Source organism: Schistocerca serialis, chromosome 4 (assembly GCF_023864345.2).
Source record: "Schistocerca serialis cubense isolate TAMUIC-IGC-003099 chromosome 4, iqSchSeri2.2, whole genome shotgun sequence".
Classification (NCBI taxonomy): Eukaryota; Metazoa; Arthropoda; class Insecta; order Orthoptera; family Acrididae; genus Schistocerca; species Schistocerca serialis.
This window is the reverse complement of record NC_064641.1, coordinates 412,566,333-412,585,534: the sequence shown is the minus strand read 5'-3', so window position 1 is coordinate 412,585,534 and position 19,202 is coordinate 412,566,333. Positions and strand designations below refer to the sequence as shown.

Genomic DNA, 19,202 nt, shown 5'->3' with positions numbered 1-19,202 from the left:
CTTTCCAAGGGTACTCACAGCTTTCATACTATGGAAATCCCAATAATATTACAAAGTGCTGAATAAACCTTCGTTAAATGAAGTTAGTGTTTGTTGTTCATCTAATTACACCTTCTTCTACATGGCAATATGAGCATTGTTAACTACCAGTGCTTGATGTTCATGCATCATCAATCAATTTCCTCTGCCACATTAGTAGTATAAAGGAGTCCATCTGTGTATGAAAATTAGCAGCAGCATTAGAAGTAATAATTATGCAAGATTCTAGTGTTATTAAACTGACGTACACCCATCTACATCTATATGACTAGCCTGCAATTTACACTTAAGTGCCTGGAAGAGGTTTCATCAAATGACCTTTAGAGTATTTTTCCATCATTCCAGTCCCAAAAAGTGCCCTGGAAAAATGAATACTTACATCTTTCCGTTCAAGCTCCGAGTTCTCTTATTTTATTATGCAGATAATTTTTCTCTGTGTATTCAACAAAATATTTTTGTATTCAAAGGAGAAAGTTGGTGACTGGAATTTCATGAAAAGATATCACCCCAATGAAAAACACCTTTGTTTTAATGATTTCCACCCCAACTTGTGTACCGTATCCTTGACACACTCTCTCCCATTTCACAATCTTACAAATTGAGCTGCCATTCTTTGAACGATTTCAGTATTGTCTGCTAGTGCTCTGGTAAGGATCCCATAGTGTGTAGCAGTACTCCATAAGAGGATGGACAGGTGTAATGTGTAGACAGTCTCTCTAGTAGATCTGTTTAATCTTCTAAGTGCTCTGCCAATAAAACACAGTCTTTCGTTCACCTTCCCAAAAATTTTCTTTGTGATCATTCCAATTTAAGTTGTTTGTAAGTTTTATCACAAGGTATTTAGTTGAACTGACAGCCTTAAGATTGTGTGATTAATTGTGTAACCGAAATGGAATAGCTTCCTTTTAGTAATCATGTTGGTGGTCTCACACATTCCTTTATTTAGAGTATTAGGCCTGTATATTAGTGTGTAAAATGTGTCTTCTTGTGTATTCAACAGAATTTTAAAATATATTTTTCACCTTCTCTGCAGCACCTTTATTTCTTCTCTTATTTATCTCCAAATATTTCTGTTGGTAAGAAAATGGTGAATTATATCTGATTATTGTTGACTGTACAATTTCACCTACAAGAGGACCTTACGGACTAGCTCTCTTCAATTTTCTTCATACTTATAGGTATTGAAGCCCAGTGCCAAGATATCAGTTTCTTGAAGTTATATGAGGAAAGTCTCAGAACAACTTGTAACAATCACTTTTGAAGATTAGAAGATTTTGAAATACTGTTAAGTAAAAAATGTTTCTATCATTTCAATGTGTCCAGAATGATCTGTCTTTCATGGACAAGTGCTCTACCTACTGAGCTACCCATGCATGACTCAAGATCTGTCCTCACGGCTTTACTTCCACCAGTTCCTGATCTCCTGCCTTTCATACTTCACAGAAGCTCTCCTGTGAATCTAGTTTTGAAGGTAGGAGATGAGGAACTTACAGAAGCAAATCAGTGAGGACATGTTGTGAATCATGCTTGGGTAGCTTAGTCGGTAGAGCACTTGCCCGCAAAAGGCAAAGGTCCCAAGTGTGAGTCTTGGTCCGGTATAAAGTTTTACTCTGCCAGGAAGTTTCATATCAGCACACACTCCACAGCAGAGTGAAAATTTCATTCTGGAAACACACTCAGGTTGTGGTTAAGCCATGTCTCTGCAATGCCCTTTCTTTAAGGAGTGCTTGTTCTGCAAGTTTCCAGGAAAGCTTCTGTGAAGGAAGGAGATGAGGTACAGGTGAAAGTAAAGTTGTGAGGACGGGTCATGAGTTGTGCTTGGTTAGGTCAGTCTGTAGAGCACTAGCCCATGAATGCAAAGGTCCAGAGTTCAAGTCTCAGTAGGGCACACAGTTTTAATCTGCCAAGAGGTTTCATATTAGTGTAGTTGCCAACAGCTGAGAGTGTAGTATGCAAGTCTTCTTAATCTCAAATCACCGGTTCAATCCTTGGTAGCATCAGATTTTTTTATATTTATTAATAAACTGATATGTTAATTACCAAACATAGAATCATATTGTTTTATTAAAGTTGTTGTTGTTGTGGTCTTCAGTCCTGAGACTGGTTTGATGCAGCTCTCCATGCTACTCTATCCTGTGCAAGCTTTTTCATCTCCCAGTACCTACTGCAACCTACATCCTTCTGAATCTGCTTAGTGTATTCATCTCTTGGTCTCCCTCTACGATTTTTACTCTCCACGCTGCCCTCCAATACTAAATTGGTGATCCCTTGATGCCTCAGAACATGTCCTACCAACCGATCCCTTCTTCTGGTCAAGTTGTGCCACAAACTTCTCTTCTCCCCAATCCTATTCAATACTTCCTCATTAGTTACGTGATCTACCCATCTAATCTTCAGCATTCTTCTGTAGCACCACATTTCGAAAGCTTCTATTCTCTTCTTGTCCAAACTATTTATTGTCCATGTTTCACTTCCATACATGGCTACACTCCATACGAATACTTTCAGAAATGACTTCCTGACACTTAAATCTATACTCGAAGTTAACAAATTTCTCTTCTTCAGAAACGCTTTCCTTGCCATTGCCAGCCTACATTTTATATCCTCTCTACTTCGACCATCATCAGTTATTTTGCTCCCCAAATAGCAAAACTCCTTTACTACTTTAAGTGCCTCATTTCCTAATCTAATTCCCTCAGCATCACCCGACTTAATTAGACTACATTCCATTATCCTTGTTTTGCTTTTGTTGATGTTCATCTTATATCCTCCTTTCAAGACACTGTCCATTCCATTCAACTGCTCTTCCAAGTCCTTTGCTGTCTCTGACAGAATTACAATGTCATCGGCGAACCTCAAAGTTTTTATTTCTTCTCCATGAATTTAATACCTACTCCGAATTTTTCTTTTGTTTCCTTTACTGCTTGCTCAATAAACAGATTGAACAACATCGGGGAGAGGCTACAACCCTGTCTTACTCCCCTCCCAACCACTGCTTCCCTTTCATGTCCCTCGACTCTTATAACTGCCATCTGGTTTCTGTACAAATTGTAAATAGCCTTTCGCTCCCTGTATTTTACCCCTGCCACCTTTAGAATTTGAAAGAGAGTATTCCAGTCAACATTGTCAAAAGCTTTCTCTAAGTCTACAAATGCTAGAAACGTGGGTTTGCCTTTCCTTAATCTTTCTTCTAAGATAAGTCGTAAGGTCAGTATTGCCTCACGTGTTCCAGTGTTTCTACGGAATCCAAACTGATCTTCCCCGAGGTTGGCCTCTACCAGTTTTTCCATTCGTCTGTAAAGAATTCGTGTTAGTATTTTGCAGCTGTGACTTATTAAGCTGATAGTTCGGTAATTTTCACATCTGTCAACACCTGCTTTCTTTGGGATTGGAATTATTATATTCTTCTTGAAGTCTGAGGGTATTTCGCCTGTTTCATACATCTTGCTCATCAGATGGTAGAGTTTTGTCAGGACTGGCTCTCCCACGGCCGTCAGTAGTTCCAATGGAATATTGTCTACTCCGGGGGCCTTGTTTCGACTCAGGTCTTCCAGTGCTCTGTCAAACTCTTCACGCAGTATCATATCTCCCATTTCATCTTCATCTACATCCTCTTCCATTTCCATAATATTGTCCTCAAGTACATCGCCCTTGTATAGACCCTCTATATACTCCTTCCACCTTTCTGCTTTCCCTTCTTTGCTTAGAACTGGGTTTCCATCTGAGTTCTTGATGTTCATACAAGTCGTTCTCTTATCTCCAAAGGTCTCTTTAATTTTCCTGTAGGCGGTATCTATCTTACCCCTAGTGAGATAGGCCTCCACATCCTTACATTTGTCCTCTAGCCATCCCTGCTTAGCCATTTTGCACTTCCTGTCGATCTCATTTTTGAGACATTTGTATTCCTTTTTGCCTGTTTCACTTACTGCATTTTTATATTTTCTCCTTTCATCTATTAAATTCAATATTTCTTCTGTTACCCAAGGATTTCTACTAGCCCTCATCTTTTTACCTACTTGATCCTCTGCTGCCTTCACTACTTCATCCCTCAAAGCTACCCATTCTTCTTCTACTGTATTTACTTCCCCCATTCCTGTCAATTGCTCCCTTATGCTCTCCCTGAATCTCTGTACAACCTCCGGTTCTTTTAGTTTATCCAGGTCCCATCTCCTTAAATTCCCACCATTTTGCAGTTTCTTCAGTTTTAATCTACAGGTCATAACCAATAGATTGTGGTCAGAGTCCACATCTGCCCCTGGAAATGTCTTACAATTTAAAACCTGGTTCCTAAATCTCTGTCTTACCATTATATAATCTATCTGATACCTTTTAGTATCTCCAGGGTTCTTCCATGTATACAACCTTCTTTCATGATTCTTAAACCAAGTGTTAGTTATGATTATGTTGTGCTCTGTGCAAAATTCTACCAGGCGGCTTCCTCTTTCATTTCTGTCCCCCAATCCATATTCACCTACTATGTTTCCTACTCTCCCTTTTCCTACACTCGAATTCCAGTCACCCATGACTATTAAATTTTCGTCTCCCTTCACAATCTGAATAATTTCTTTTATTTCATCATACATTTCTTCAATTTCTTCGTCATCTGCAGAGCTAGTTGGCATATAAACTTGTACTACTGTAGTAGGTGTGGGCTTCGTATCTATCTTGGCCACAATAATGCGTTCACTATGCTGTTTGTAGTAGCTTACCCGCATTCCTATTTTCCTATTCATTATTAAACCTACTCCTGCATTACCCGTATTTGATTTTGTGTTTATAACCCTGTAGTCACCTGACCAGAAGTCTTGTTCCTCCTGCCACCGAACTTCACTAATTCCCACTATATCTAACTTCAACCTATCCATTTCCCTTTTTAAATTTTCTAACCTACCTGCCCGATTAAGGGATCTGACATTCCACGCTCCGATCCGTAGAACGCCAGTTTTCTTTCTCCTGATAACGACATCCTCTTGAGTAGTCCCCGCCCGGAGATCCGAATGGGGGACTATTTTACCTCCGGAATATTTTACCCAAGAGGACGCCATCATCATGTAATCATACAGTAGAGCTGCATGCCCTCGGGAAAAATTACGGCTGTAGTTTCCCCTTGCTTTCAGCCGTTCGCAGTACCAGCACAGCAAGGCCGTTTTGGTTATTGTTACAAGGCCAGATCAGTCAATCATCCAGACTGTTGCCCTTGCAACTACTGAAAAGGCTGCTGCCCCTTAAAGTAACAGCTTTTATTTTTAACAATATTATGAAAAGGAGAGATTGCTACTCAGTGTAAAGATGACACACTGAGTTGCAGACAGGCAAGACGAAGAGACTGTTACACATTTGAGCTTTCAGCCGAAGCCTTATTCACAAGGGAAAACACACACATACAGATTCACAGAAGTGAGCAGACCTCATGCACACATGACCACTGTCTCCAGCTGCAAAGGCTAGAATGCAACTGTGTTGCATGAAACAGAAGCAACAATCTGGAGTGCAGGAGGGAAGGGGAAAGATACCACGGTGTCTGGCAGAGTGTGCAGGGAGTAGAAGGTGGCAGGACAAAGCTGCCAGATGCAGCTTTGGGAAACTATGCGGGGGGCAGAAGGGGAAGTGGAAAGAGGGGGGGAAAACATAAGGGAAAAAGTTCGGTGGGTGGATTGGCAGAGAGCAGCACACACTGAAGTTTAGGAAACTTGAATTTGGCAGAGGTGATAGGACAGAAGGTGTGGAAACTGTTGGGTGGAAGATCTAGAGCAGTATGTTGAAGCCATGATGATTTGGGAGCAGAGAATGTGTTGTGAGGATAATTCCGATCTGTGCAGTTCACAAAAGCTGGTGTTGGAGGGGAGGATCCAGATGGTCCCAGGTTGTGAAGCAACCATTGAAATCTAGCATTTTATGTTCAGCTGCCTGTTGTGCCACAGGGTGATACACTTTGCTCTTGGCTACAGTTTGGCAGTGGCCATTTACCCTGGTGGACAGCCGGCTGATAGTCATACCAATATAAAAAGCTGTGCAACGATTGCATCAGAGCTGGTACGTGACATAGCTGCTTCCACAGATGGCCTGGCCTGTGATGAGATAGGATAAGCCTGTGACAGAACTAGAATGGGAAGTGCTGGTTGGGTGGACTGGGCAGGTCATGCACCTGTGTCTTCCACAGGGGTATGATCCTTATGGCATATCATTTCAGGGCATAATGATGAAGGATTTGGTTCAGTTGTTCCAGTCTGGAGTGCTGCTGGTTGATGAGAGGGGCTCCTCTGTAGCTGGTTCTTGGGGGCAGTGGTTTATGTGGGGATATGGCACTAACCAACAATGCCTACATTTTGACATCTGCCATCCTTCAACACCAAAAGATCCCTCCCATACAGCCTGGCTACCCTAGGACGATGTCTCTGCAGTAACAAGAATCCCTTGCTCAGTATACTGAAGGTCTCACAAAGGCCTTCACAGACAGGCACTATCCCCCAGACCTACTCTGCAAACAAATTTCCTACACTGTATCCCCCTCCCCTCTCTCCCTCCCTCCACCAATATTCCCACCACCCCCAAGACCAGCTACACAGGAGCACCCTCTCATCACCAAGTACCACCTCGAAGTGGAACAACTGAACCACCTCCATCAGGACTTCGATTATCTATCATTATCGTATCCCTCTGGAAGACACAGGTGCGAGACCTGCCAAATCCACCCAACCAGCACTTCCCATTCCAGTCCTATCACAGGCTCATCCTACGCCATCAGAGACCGAGCCACATGTGAAAGTAGCAAAGCCATATACCCGCTATGCTGCAATCATTGTACAGTTTTTTGTATTGGTATGACTACCTTCTAGTTGTCCACCAAGAAGAATGGCCACTGCCAAACGTTGGCCAAGAAAAACATGCGGCTGATTTCAATGGCCGCTTCACTACTCAGATTATTTGGATCTTCCCCTCCACCTCCAGCTTTTCTAAATTGCACATATGAAAGTTATCCTTACGACAATTTCTCCGCTCTCAAAATCATCCCAGCCTCAACCTACAATAACTTAATGCTCCCACATCCTCCACCCAACAGTTTCTACCCACTCACTCCTATCACCTCCTCTCAATTCATATCCGCTCACCTTCATTGTGCACTGATCTCTGCCAGTGCACTCGCTGGTCTTTTTTCCTTCTCTGCTCCTCTCCTTCTTCACCCCCTCCCTCTCTCTCCCATCATCTGATGCTTCGCCTGGCAGCCTTGTCCTGCCACCATCTACTCCCTGCTCACACTGCCACGCAATGCTGACTTCTTACCTTTCACCTGTGCGCTGTAATCCTTCCCCCTTCCTTGCCCCACTCCGGATTGTTGCTTCTGTTTGACGCACAACAATTGCATTCTGGCCAAAGCAGCCAGAGATAGCTATCATGAGCACGTGAGGTGTGCTTTCTTATGTGAATGTTTGTATGTTTTCCTTTAGAAGACTTCAGTTGAAAGCTCAGTGCATAACAGTCCTTCCATCGTGCCTGTCTGCAACTCAACATCTTTATAGTGAGTAGCAGCCTTTCCTTTTGATAATATTGTTTGTTTACCAACATGGACCTTCCATTTTTTAATATTTTTATTGTTAATTACACCAAAAATCCAAAGAAACAGATACGCCCATCGAATATCGTGCAAGGCCCCCGCTAGCACGCAGAAGCGCTGCAACACAATGTGACATGGACTTGACTAACATATGAAGTAGTGCTGGAGGGAATTGACACCATGAATCCTGAAGGGTTGTCCATAAATCCATAAGAGTATGAGGGGTTGGAGATCTCTTCTGAACAGCATATTGCAAGGCATCCCAGACATGCTCAATAATGTTCATATCTGGGGAGTTTGGTGGCCAGCAGAAGTGTTTAGACGCAGAAGAGTGTCCCTGAAGCCACTTTGTAGCAATTCTGGATGTGTGGGTGTCACTTTGTTCTGCTGGAATTGCCCAAGTCCATTGGAATGCACAATGGACATGAATGAGTGCAGGAGATCACACAGGATTCTTATGTATGTGTCACCTGTCAGAGGTGTATCTAGACATATCAAGGTTCCCATATCACTCCAACTGCACACACCCCACACCCTTACAAAGCCTCCATCAGCTTGAACAGTTCCCTGCTGACATGCAATACACATCCGTTTGCTTGATATAATTTGAAACGAGACTCATCTGACCAGGCAACATGTTTCCAGTCATCAACAGTCCAATGTCGGTGTTGATGAGCCCAGGCAAAACATAAAGTTTTGTGTCATGCAGTCATCAGGGGTACATGAGTGGGCCTTCAGCTCTGAAAGCCCATATTGATGATGTTTTGTTGAATGGTTAGCATGCTGACACTTGTTGATGGCCCGGCATTGAAATCCGCAGCTATTTGCGGAATGGTTGCACTTCTGTCACATTGAACGATTCTCTTCAGTCATCGTTGGTCCCAGTCTTGAAGGATCTTTTTCTGGGTGCAGCGATGTCAGAGATTTGATGTTTTACCAGATTTCTGATATTCATGCTACACTCATGAAATGGACGTAAGGGAAAATACCCACTTCATCACTACCTCGGAGATGCTGTGTCCCATCACTCGTGTGCCGACTATAACACCACATTCAAACTCACTTAAATCTTGATAACCTGCCACTGTAGCAGCAGTAATCAATTTAACAACTGCACCAGACTCTTGTCGTCTTACATAAGCATTGCTGCAGTGCCGTATTCTGCCTGTTTACATATCTCTGTATTTGAATACGCATGCCTATACCAATTTCTTTGGCACTTCAGTGTACTAATCACTTGAAAATGTGAGTTCACATAAATTAGCATTTGGCACAAAAAAATGAAACACTAAATAAAATCCTTTTATATTTTTAGAGATTGAAGAGTATCATAATGTGTAATATTATTATACATATAATTTATAATTATAATATTTTCATCTTATAATAAGGCATTTCACATTTTAGTATATGACCAGTAATTAAAAATAAAATTCTGTTATTTTTATTAAAATATATGATTCAGTATTAATTATTTTTTCCATTTCATAACATAGAATTTAAATAAAAGTAAAAACAAAACATTGCTACTAATGAGTTGAATCAGCAACTTCATGATTACAGGACTTCTGTAAGGCCTGGTGGGATAGTGCCAAAGCATGCACCTGAAAACCAAGAGGTTGCTGGATTGAATCCTGATCGAACCATTGAAATATTTCTGTCTAACTTGTACAAGGCTTGTGATCTTTGCAATCAGCTGGCTCCAACTATGTTATGGGGGGGGCCGCTGCATTGCAGAGTTTTTGGTATGTGGAGGTGGTGGTGGTTGTGCCAGTGCTGGCTAGGGAAGCTTAACTCCAATGTAAAACATCTTTTTTTTTTTCAGTTTTGTTTCATAGTGGTCAAATTGTTGTGGTGGTGCCACAGACATGCCCCCTGCAGGTGCATGGTCTGCAATAAGTGAAATTGTTAGTGGTGCGAATATGTGCTTAGATTCTCTTAGAGGTACACACCGACCAGAGGAGAAGCTTGCCTGGTTTTGTGGTTGGCGGTAGTACCATCCTTGTTACAAACCACTGCCCTCGAAGGCAGAAGTTTGGCTGGTACTGTGGAGCTTGGAGATGTCTTGTCCATTGTGCTGTTCAAAGTCCATGGTCGCAGTCTTAATCCTGTGAGCTGTCTAGTGTAGATGACTGCCCAAACCAGCATCGTCTGCTCATGGTCCATAGTGCAGCAGAGACTAGCTTGGCTGGCATTGTGTGGCAGCAGGAAATTTTACAAAATATCTGCTGTATTTACAAGATCCTGAAAACTAGTTTTGCTATCAACCAGAAATCGATGTGGAGAACATGCTATAATTTCCAGTGTGCAAAGCGTTATTACTCTTCGTACTCACTGAAAAAAAATATTTCTACTTATTATTTACTCAGAGGACACAGGGACTATGACTATAAAAAAGTAGTTTTGAGTTGTAACAGATTAATATATTCAGTAAAAGTTCACACTCATAAACATAATAATATTCCTTATAATAATGATATGATAATAATAATAAACAGACTCATACAAGATGATACCATAAATTCCTGAAGTGGTAATTTTGCAACATGAAGTCACCCGAGCAATTAATTCTACGCGCAATTGGAAAGTCCCTGGAAATGATAAAATAGCAAATTTCTGGCTAAAGAAGTTCACCTCAACACATACACATCTAACTAAATATTTAACAGTTACATTGCAGACCCATACACATTCCCTGATACACCTACACAAGGAATAACTTATCTGAAACCTAAAGATCAAGCAGACACAGCAAACCCAGCAAAATATCGCCCCATAACATGCCTACCACCAATATACAAATTATTAACTTCAGTCATTACACAGAAATTAATGACACATACAACACAGAACAAAATTATAAATGAAGAACAAAAAGGCTGCTGCAAAGGAGCACGAGGATGTAAAGAGCAACTGATAATAGATACAGAGGTGAAATATCAAGCTAAAACTAAACAAAGGTCGCTGCACTACGCATACATTGATTACCAAAAAGCTTTTGATAGTGTACCCCACTCATGGTTACTACAGATATTGGAAATATACAAAGTAGATCCTAAATTAATACAGTTCCTAAACATAGTAATGAAAAATTGGAAAACCACACTTAATATCCAAACAAATTCAAATAATATCACATCACAGCCAATACAGATTAAGCGTGGAATATACCAAGGAGACTCATTAAGTCCTTTCTGGTTCTGCCTTGCTCTGAACCCACTACCCAACATGCTAAATAATACAAATTATGGATATAATATTACTGGAACATACCCACACAAAATAACACATTTTCTATACATGGATGATCTAACACTACTGGCAGCAACAAATCAACAACTCAACCGATTACTAAAGATAACAGAAGTATTCAGCAATGATGTAAATATGGCTTGTGGAACAGACAAATGTAAGAAAATTAGCATAGTCTAGGGAAAACACACTAAACATGAAGATTACATATTGGATAACCAAGCGACTGCATAGAAGCGATGGGAAAAACAGATGCCTATAAATATCTAGGATACAGACAAAAAATAGGAATAGATAATACAAATATTAAAGAAGAACTAAAAGAAAAATATAGACAAAGACTAACAAAAATACTGAAAACAGGATTGACAGCAAGAAACAAGACAAAAGCTATAAATACTTATGCTATACCAATATTGACCTACTCATTTGGAGTAGTGAAACAGAGTAACACAGACCTAGAAGCACTCAATACACTTACACGATCACAATGCCACAAATATAGAATACATCACATACACTCAGCAACAGAAAGATTCACATTAAGCAGAAAGGAAGGAGGAAGGGGATTTATTGACATAAAAAACCTAAAAAACCTACATTATGGACAGGTAGACAATTTAAGAAAATTCTTTATAGAACAAGCAGAAACTAGCATAATACACAAAGCAATCACTCATATAAATACATCAGCTACACCATTGCAATTTCATAACCACTTCTACAACCCTTTAGATCACATAACATCAATAGATACGAAGAAAGTAAATTGGAAAAAGAAAACACTACACAGCAAGCACCCGTATCATTTAACACAGCCACACATCGATCAAGACACATCCAACACATGGCTAAGAAAAGGCAATATATACAGTGAGACGGAAGAATTCATGATTGCAATACAGGATCAAACAATAAACACCAGATATTACAGCAAGCATATTATTAAAGATCCCAATACCACAACAGATAAATGCAGACTTTGCAAACAACAAATACACTCCTGGAAATGGAAAAAAGAACACATTAACACCGGTGTGTCAGACCCACCATACTTGCTCCGGACACTGCGAGAGGGCTGTACAAGCAATGATCACACGCACGGCACAGCGGACACACCAGGAACCGCGGTGTTGGCCGTCGAATGGCGCTAGCTGCGCAGCATTTGTGCACTGCCGCCGTCAGTGTCAGCCAGTTTGCCGTGGCATACGGAGCTCCATCGCAGTCTTTAACACTGGTAGCATGCCGCGACAGCGTGGACGTGAACCGTATGTGCAGTTGACGGACTTTGAGCGAGGGCATATAGTGGGCATGCGGGAGGCCGGGTGGACGTACCGCCGAATTGCTCAACACGTGGAGCGTGAGGTCTCCACAGTACATCGATGTTGTCGCCAGTGGTCGGCGGAAGGTGCACGTGCCCGTCGACCTGGGACCGGACCGCAGCAGCGACGCACGGATGCACGCCAAGACCGTAGAATCCTACGCAGTGCCGTAGGGGACCGCACCGCCACTTCCCAGCAAATTAGGGACACTTTTGCTCCTGGGGTATCGGCGAGGACCATTCGCAACCGTCTCCATGAAGCTGGGCTATGGTCCCGCACACCGTTAGGCCGTCTTCTGCTCACGCCCCAACATCGTGCAGCCTGCCTCCAGTGGTGTCGCGACAGGCGTGAATGGAGGGACGAATGGAGACGTGTCATCTTCAGCGATGAGAGTCGCTTCTGCCTTGGTGCCAATGATGGTCGTATGCGTGTTTGGCGCCGTGCAGGTGAGCGCCACAATCAGGACTGCATATGACCGAGGCACACAGGGCCAACACCCGGCATCATGGTGTGGGGAGCGATCTCCTACACTGGCCGTACACCACTGGTGATCGTCGAGGGGACACTGAATAGTGCATGGTACATCCAAACCGTCATCGAACCCATCGTTCTACCATTCCTAGACCGGCAAGGGAACTTGCTGTTCCAACAGGACAATGCACATCCGCATGTATCCCGTGCCACCCAACATGCTCTAGAAGGTGTAAGTCAACTACCCTGGCCAGCAAGATCTCCGGATCTGTCCCCCATTGGGCATGTTTGGGACTGGATGAAGCATCGTCTCACGCGGTCTGCACGTCCAGCACGAACGCTGGTCCAACTGAGGCGCCAGGTGGAAATGGCATGGCAAGACATTCCACAGGACTACATCCAGCATCTCTACGATCATCTCCATGAGAGAATAGCAGCCTGCATTGCTGCGAAAGGTGGATATACACTGTACTAGTGCCGACATTGTGCATGCTCTGTTGCCTGTGTCTATGTGCCTGTGGTTCTGTCAGTGTGATCATGTGATGTATCTGACCCCAGGAATGTGTCAATAAAGTTTCCCCTTCCTGGGACAATGAACTCACGGTGTTCTTATTTCAATTTCCAGGAGTGTAGAAACAGTAGATCACATCACAAGCGGATGTACAATACTAGCAAATACAGAATACCCCAGAAGACATGACAATGTAGCCAAAATATTACATCAACAACTTGCCACACAACATAAACTAATAAAACAACACGTTCCCACATACAAGTATGTACCACAAAATGTACTGGAGAATGATGAATACAAATTATACTGGAACAGGACCATTATAACAGATAAAACAACACCACATAACAAACCTGACATCATACTCACCAATAAAAAGAAGAAATTAACACAACTAATCGAAATATCCATACCCAATACAACAAATATACAGAAGAAAACAGGAGAAAAAATTGAAAAATACATCCAACTGGCTGAGGAAGTCAAGGACATGTGGCATCGGGATAAAGTTGACATTATACCAATTATATTATCAACTACAGGAGTCATACCACACAGTATCCACCAGTACATCAACGCAATACAGCTACATCCAAACATATATATATACAACTACAGAAATCTGTAATTATTGATACATGTTCAATTACCCGAAAGTTCCTAAATGCAATGTAACATATACCGTACAGTTAAAAGGAAGTCACACTTGATCAAGGTCCGCGTCACTTTCCATTTTTGACCAGACGTGGCGTCTGAGAGGGGACAGAAATAATAATAATAATAATAATAATAATATCAGAAACAGTACAGTTAGCAGTTCAGAGGTGGCTCCCATGGTAAGTTCCAAGGAAAATGGTCTATCACCCTGTCTTATAATCATCAAAGTTAGTAACTCGCTTTAAAAGTGGAAAACAATCTTGCCAATTGCTACTGTTTTGTCAAAATTACAGGTGGCACACAAACAGCTACTCCCATGAAATCTAAGCTATCCAGGGTGGTGTAGAATCTTTGCAAGTTCAGTTCCACTTTTACTGAACACATTTGGTAGTTGCTTGGCTGTGATGTCACCTGAGGCACAGTGCACACAGGCATTTGACTGACCTGCAAAGATTGATATCTTGATGCAAAGTGTCTCTCTCATTCCCTCTCTAGCTGCATTTAGATGTGGGCACAGCAGACAGCAAATGTAAAACCTGCTGTCAACCGTTCTGAGAACAGGTAGCAGCATCTAAATGACCCCTTTCTCGGACACGTATTAATTAATATCTCTGTTATGTAATCATTTACAATCTCCTTAATTTTTACATGAATGGAGTTAAAAGAACTGACAGTAGAACATGACCTCTGAACTGCCTATTTAAGATTTCTTGTAATGATTGTTATTTACATAAAAGACTTGAAACTTGGTACTACTGTGTTATTTCATCAATGTAATTAGAACATTCTATAACAAATATAAATCATACTTAATCTATCGTAAATAGGACAATTTCGTTACAAATAACTTGAAAACTAATAGAGGTAACTTAATGGAGCCACATAGTTACCATTTTTATATCAATCTGAGGCTACATACGAATTTTCATCTTTGTGAGTCTCATATTTAGTGCCTTTAGTTTTTCATAAAAACACTGATTATGACCAAAATATTGCACTGATCAAATTGAGATGTGTAACTTTTAATTGTGACATACCTTTACACATTCTGAACAGTTTTTGGCTTTCTTGCCTGATTATTTAGCACCACTTATTTTTTTCTTAAAATAAAATATTTAGCAAAATTTATTTAACTGATCGTTCTGAGATTTAACAATTTTAACATTAATATACTGAAGCGTAGACCAACAAAGTCTGGAAAAGTTGTTTAATTTATAATTTCATTCTTAGATTATGGCACAGTACTTTTTATGCTACGCACATGCGCATTATGGTAATGTGGAGCTAGTAGTAGTGAACTGGGGTAAGTACCAGCACATTTGCTCCCCTGTGTGTCTCTCATAATGATACAGTGCTTGTTTTGCTGCAGTGTTATGAAGTTTTCAGCCAGATGGTGCTTAACTGTGCTGCAAGTGGAAGGAGTATATTGCAGTGAATTGCATATTTGTTGTGTCAGGATGTTGCTGCCAGACATGTACAAGTTAATACCCAGTGCTGTGCAAATGCCCCTCAGGCTGGTTCATAGTTACATGAGTTATATTGCCCAGACTGTGTGGTGTGGCCTGGCATGCCATGTGGTAGGTAAACAGATTCAATTATGAAATTGCATGCCAGTGTCTCTGTGCCTGTCTGCTCACACCACATACTGCTGCAATGAATCTGCTTTTCTTAACAATAAAGCCCACTATTAATGACCACATTACATTCCTAATCTTCAAATATTTTATTTGTAGAATTGTGCCCTTTTGCTTTAGGCGATTGGTTACTGTAGACTGTCTTTCAAATCTTAAAAAAATGAAGATGATCGAAGAGGACCAGTCTTTGTTGTTCCCTTATTGGCTATAATAAATGTTTCATTGATTTTTATTTTAACCACACAAACCTGATTGTTTTTATCAGTTTCATGATTGTACTTTGCCATTTTTCAGGGTGCTGAATCTTGCTGAAGAAAAGAATATAAAATTAAAAATTCTGATGAAGAGTGCGCATTCAAGCTTCAAGAGACTACTGTCAGTGTCTCGACGTTGTAAGTATGATAATGTATATGCCAAAATTTCAGTTGTGTCTGATGAAAGATCAGAAATGTGTTCTGGCAGGAGATGGAAAAGAACAGAGGTCATTCCTTTACATTATCTTAGTAGTAAGGAGAAAAAGACATTTTGCCAGAAGAAAGTAAAAAATAATAGAGAATTAAGAAAGACAAATAATATAAAAGACAAACATAGTTTGATGGAACAAAATGACCATTCATTTTCAAGAGAGCATAACAAATGTAACACTTGTAAACATCAACAAAAAAGTGAAAAGAAGAAGAAGGGAGACTGTTTAATTCGTAACTCATCTACAATCAGCAACAGCTTTTATCTACAGTCTGAAGAATTTCTCAACTTTCACATAAAAACTGTTTCACAAAGTAGTGGTGTTATTCGTCAACCAACAATTCTGGAAAAGGGCATAGTGGGACTGGCAACAACTGCTCAGAGAAAATGTATCAAGAGACTTAAAAAGAAATTGCTAATTGGTATCACAAGATCAGGCAGAGAATGTCTGAAGCTTTATTTACCTTATAGGCATTACTGGATCTGTAGTGGATCATATGAGAAAGGGGAAATTTCTGATGAGCAATTCGAATCCATCATCAGGAAACTGCCAACATCGTTCAGCTGGCTTTTACAGGAATGTGCTCGCATTCTTGAAGTGGAGAAAAGGTACCTTTATTGTGAGCTGCTACGTGTCGAAGGTGCTGCGCTGTGTGTACACAGTTAAGTTTTTTAGATCATTGATTATATTTTTTGTACCATAGCCATCTTTTAAAATGTATTATCTTTGTATGAGTATTATCATTTCTTTATGTGTATTGTTGACTGTGACAAGTATTAGGAACAGTTTTCCTTCTGGTACCTGTCTGCATTTTCAGAAGGAAACAATACTGGTAAAGCACATTTTTACATTTAAATGACTGGTTTGTCTTATGAATATGTACCTGAATTTTGTGTGTATCAGTTAATTGTGTCTTTTTGAATTATGTTAGCATCTGCTTAATTTTTTTTTATTAAACGTAGACATGACAAGCTTTTACTACTACTACTGTTGCTACTACTGCCGTAATTTTGCAATTGCTTGTTTTGGGGACTCTGTTATAAGCTACACACACACACAAACACACACACACACACACACAGTGTTTGTATCATTGTATGTAGAGAGCTGCATGCAAAATATTTACATAACTGTTTGTAATTGCTGTATAAATGAACTATAATGTTGTATAAAGTTGTGTGAAAATAAATTTTTGCATAAAGTATTTGTTTGTTTTTCCTTTTTCTTGCACAGTACCATGTAAAACTGTCTGTTTACAATTTAGTCGCTAAATGCTCCACACCATGCAATGAATCAGATATCAGGTGTATATCCAAACATAAAGTAGGTTAATAGTTGTCTTGCATTGTTAACAACACCAAACAGAAGATGCAGTTTCGCTATTTTTGGTGGGATACACTGATGCTCTTGTGCTCATTTTGGTGCTGTTGTAGAGGGTATTTTAAAACCAACTGAATTCAAAATCCATAATTCATTCACATTTATTTACATGTATGAGCTGATTTCTGGTTTTTTCTTTGTGTGAGAATTTTCAAGTTCTTGTATTTTACTGTTCCCATATATTATCCTTATCATATTACATTGATTGTGTCAGGTTTTGCACATATTGCATATTTTCAGACAGTTGCTGGTGTAATATCAAGAAGAACAAATGGAAGAAAGTTATTTTTTTGTTTTGTGTGATTATTTGCCACTGTAACAGGATGCAGCTGAGTGTACTGGAAAGTTATTGTTGCTGTACTCCACTAAGTGGCACAGAACTGTATCATTTTGACATTTATTGATGTTGCATAGAGAAGTAATTAATTATTATTATTTATTTATTTATTTTTATTTTTCAATAAGGAAGTTGAAGAGAAGCCTGTGATGAGAAATTCTAGTGAACAAACTCGATTAACAAGAATGATCAGCCCTCGAGCAGGTGTGACTTTGTATGAGTATGCCAACCACAAATAATAATGTCTGAGACCCAGGACAAGGATAGGGATTAATTTCAGGAAAACATGTGAAAGGATGGCCCAACTTGATGTGTCATTTGCCATTCGCAAACAAATATTTTTCATTAATAACAATTTTGTCATAAACCAACTAACAGCTACTAAGAGTCTTGCCAAATTTGTACAGATAATTAAGGTTTTTAAATTAATATCACAGTGCATAAGAACATTTGAGTTGTTCATAAAATTGCAAATGGAACTTGAAAAACATGCCAACTGTGCTATACAATGGTAGCCTTATTACAAACAGTTAACTAATTAAATAAACTTGGGTGGCATTCTGTCCACGTGACTGGCATCGCAACTGTGGGTTAATCCCAAAAGGACTTGAATATAAGATCAACAGATGTTAAGTAAAAGACATTAAAATGCATACATCTCCACTCCAAAGTCCATTAGCCACCTCACCACTACGAGCTACATAATCATGTTAAATTTTACTTTTACTAACGATACTTTGGTGTCATAAGGCTATGTTCTTCTGCTCCCACACAGACAAGATATGGCCACACGTGTAAAAACTAAAGCAAAGGGTAACACTTCACTGATTAGCTACAAGGCTGTTACACATTAATCAAGTTACTTACTTAAATAAGCTACCAGACCCCTAAAATACCCAAAGGCTTCCATCTCATGCCCACAATTATAGAAACATTGAGTAAATTACTTCCCCAAAAATCACTAGCCAAGTCCTAATCCAGTGACAATCCCTTTGTGGCACAATCCCAAAAAATGACAATAAACTACTCAACTTGAAGCTGTAATGGGAGATCTGCAGAAACGCATGTGATCTGCCAACATCCAGGCCTCTCGCGATCATGGGAAAGCCACCAAAGCAGAAGAAAAACCGCGTCCCTGACCCGGTCCAACAGGACAGCAAAGTGTCCGCTGCTGCTGATACAAGGCCCCAACATAAACCAAACAAGTCTGATAGAAATTAACACACACAGCAATAATTAAACGAGCAACTAAAGACTGTTTTAAAGGAAACCAACTATTAAAATTTCAGTATATGAATGGCCTGCTCATAAACATTGCAAGTTAACCTTCTTCACAATAACAAGAAACAATGTACATGGTTGTTTAAAAGAATAATCACATAATAATCAAACAAGATTTAATAAGTCAAGGTACACCTTTACTGGGGCCTCTTAGGGACTAACAGACACTGTAATTTGGATACGCACAAAATGGCGGCTGGCTGGTTATAATGTACTCCTATAACCCGAAGGGCTTATCAACACTGGAATAAGAGATTGTGCAAATACAAGCCTGCATACACACATCACCCACATATG

At 40.2% G+C, this 19,202-nt stretch overlaps 1 protein-coding gene across 2 annotated transcripts in view; it reads left to right on the top strand.

Annotated features, from left to right (window-relative positions):
- Positions 1-17,058, top strand: part of LOC126474963 (TATA box-binding protein-associated factor RNA polymerase I subunit B) — a 337,291-nt gene extending 320,233 nt beyond the window's left edge. For both annotated transcript variants that reach the window (XM_050102488.1, XM_050102487.1), the window contains exon 11: positions 15,736-17,058. In XM_050102488.1, the coding sequence (XP_049958445.1) occupies positions 15,736-16,573 (838 nt within the window). In that variant the 3' untranslated portion in view covers positions 16,574-17,058. The remainder of the gene's footprint in view (positions 1-15,735) is intronic.
- The last annotated feature ends 2,144 nt before the right edge of the window (positions 17,059-19,202 follow it).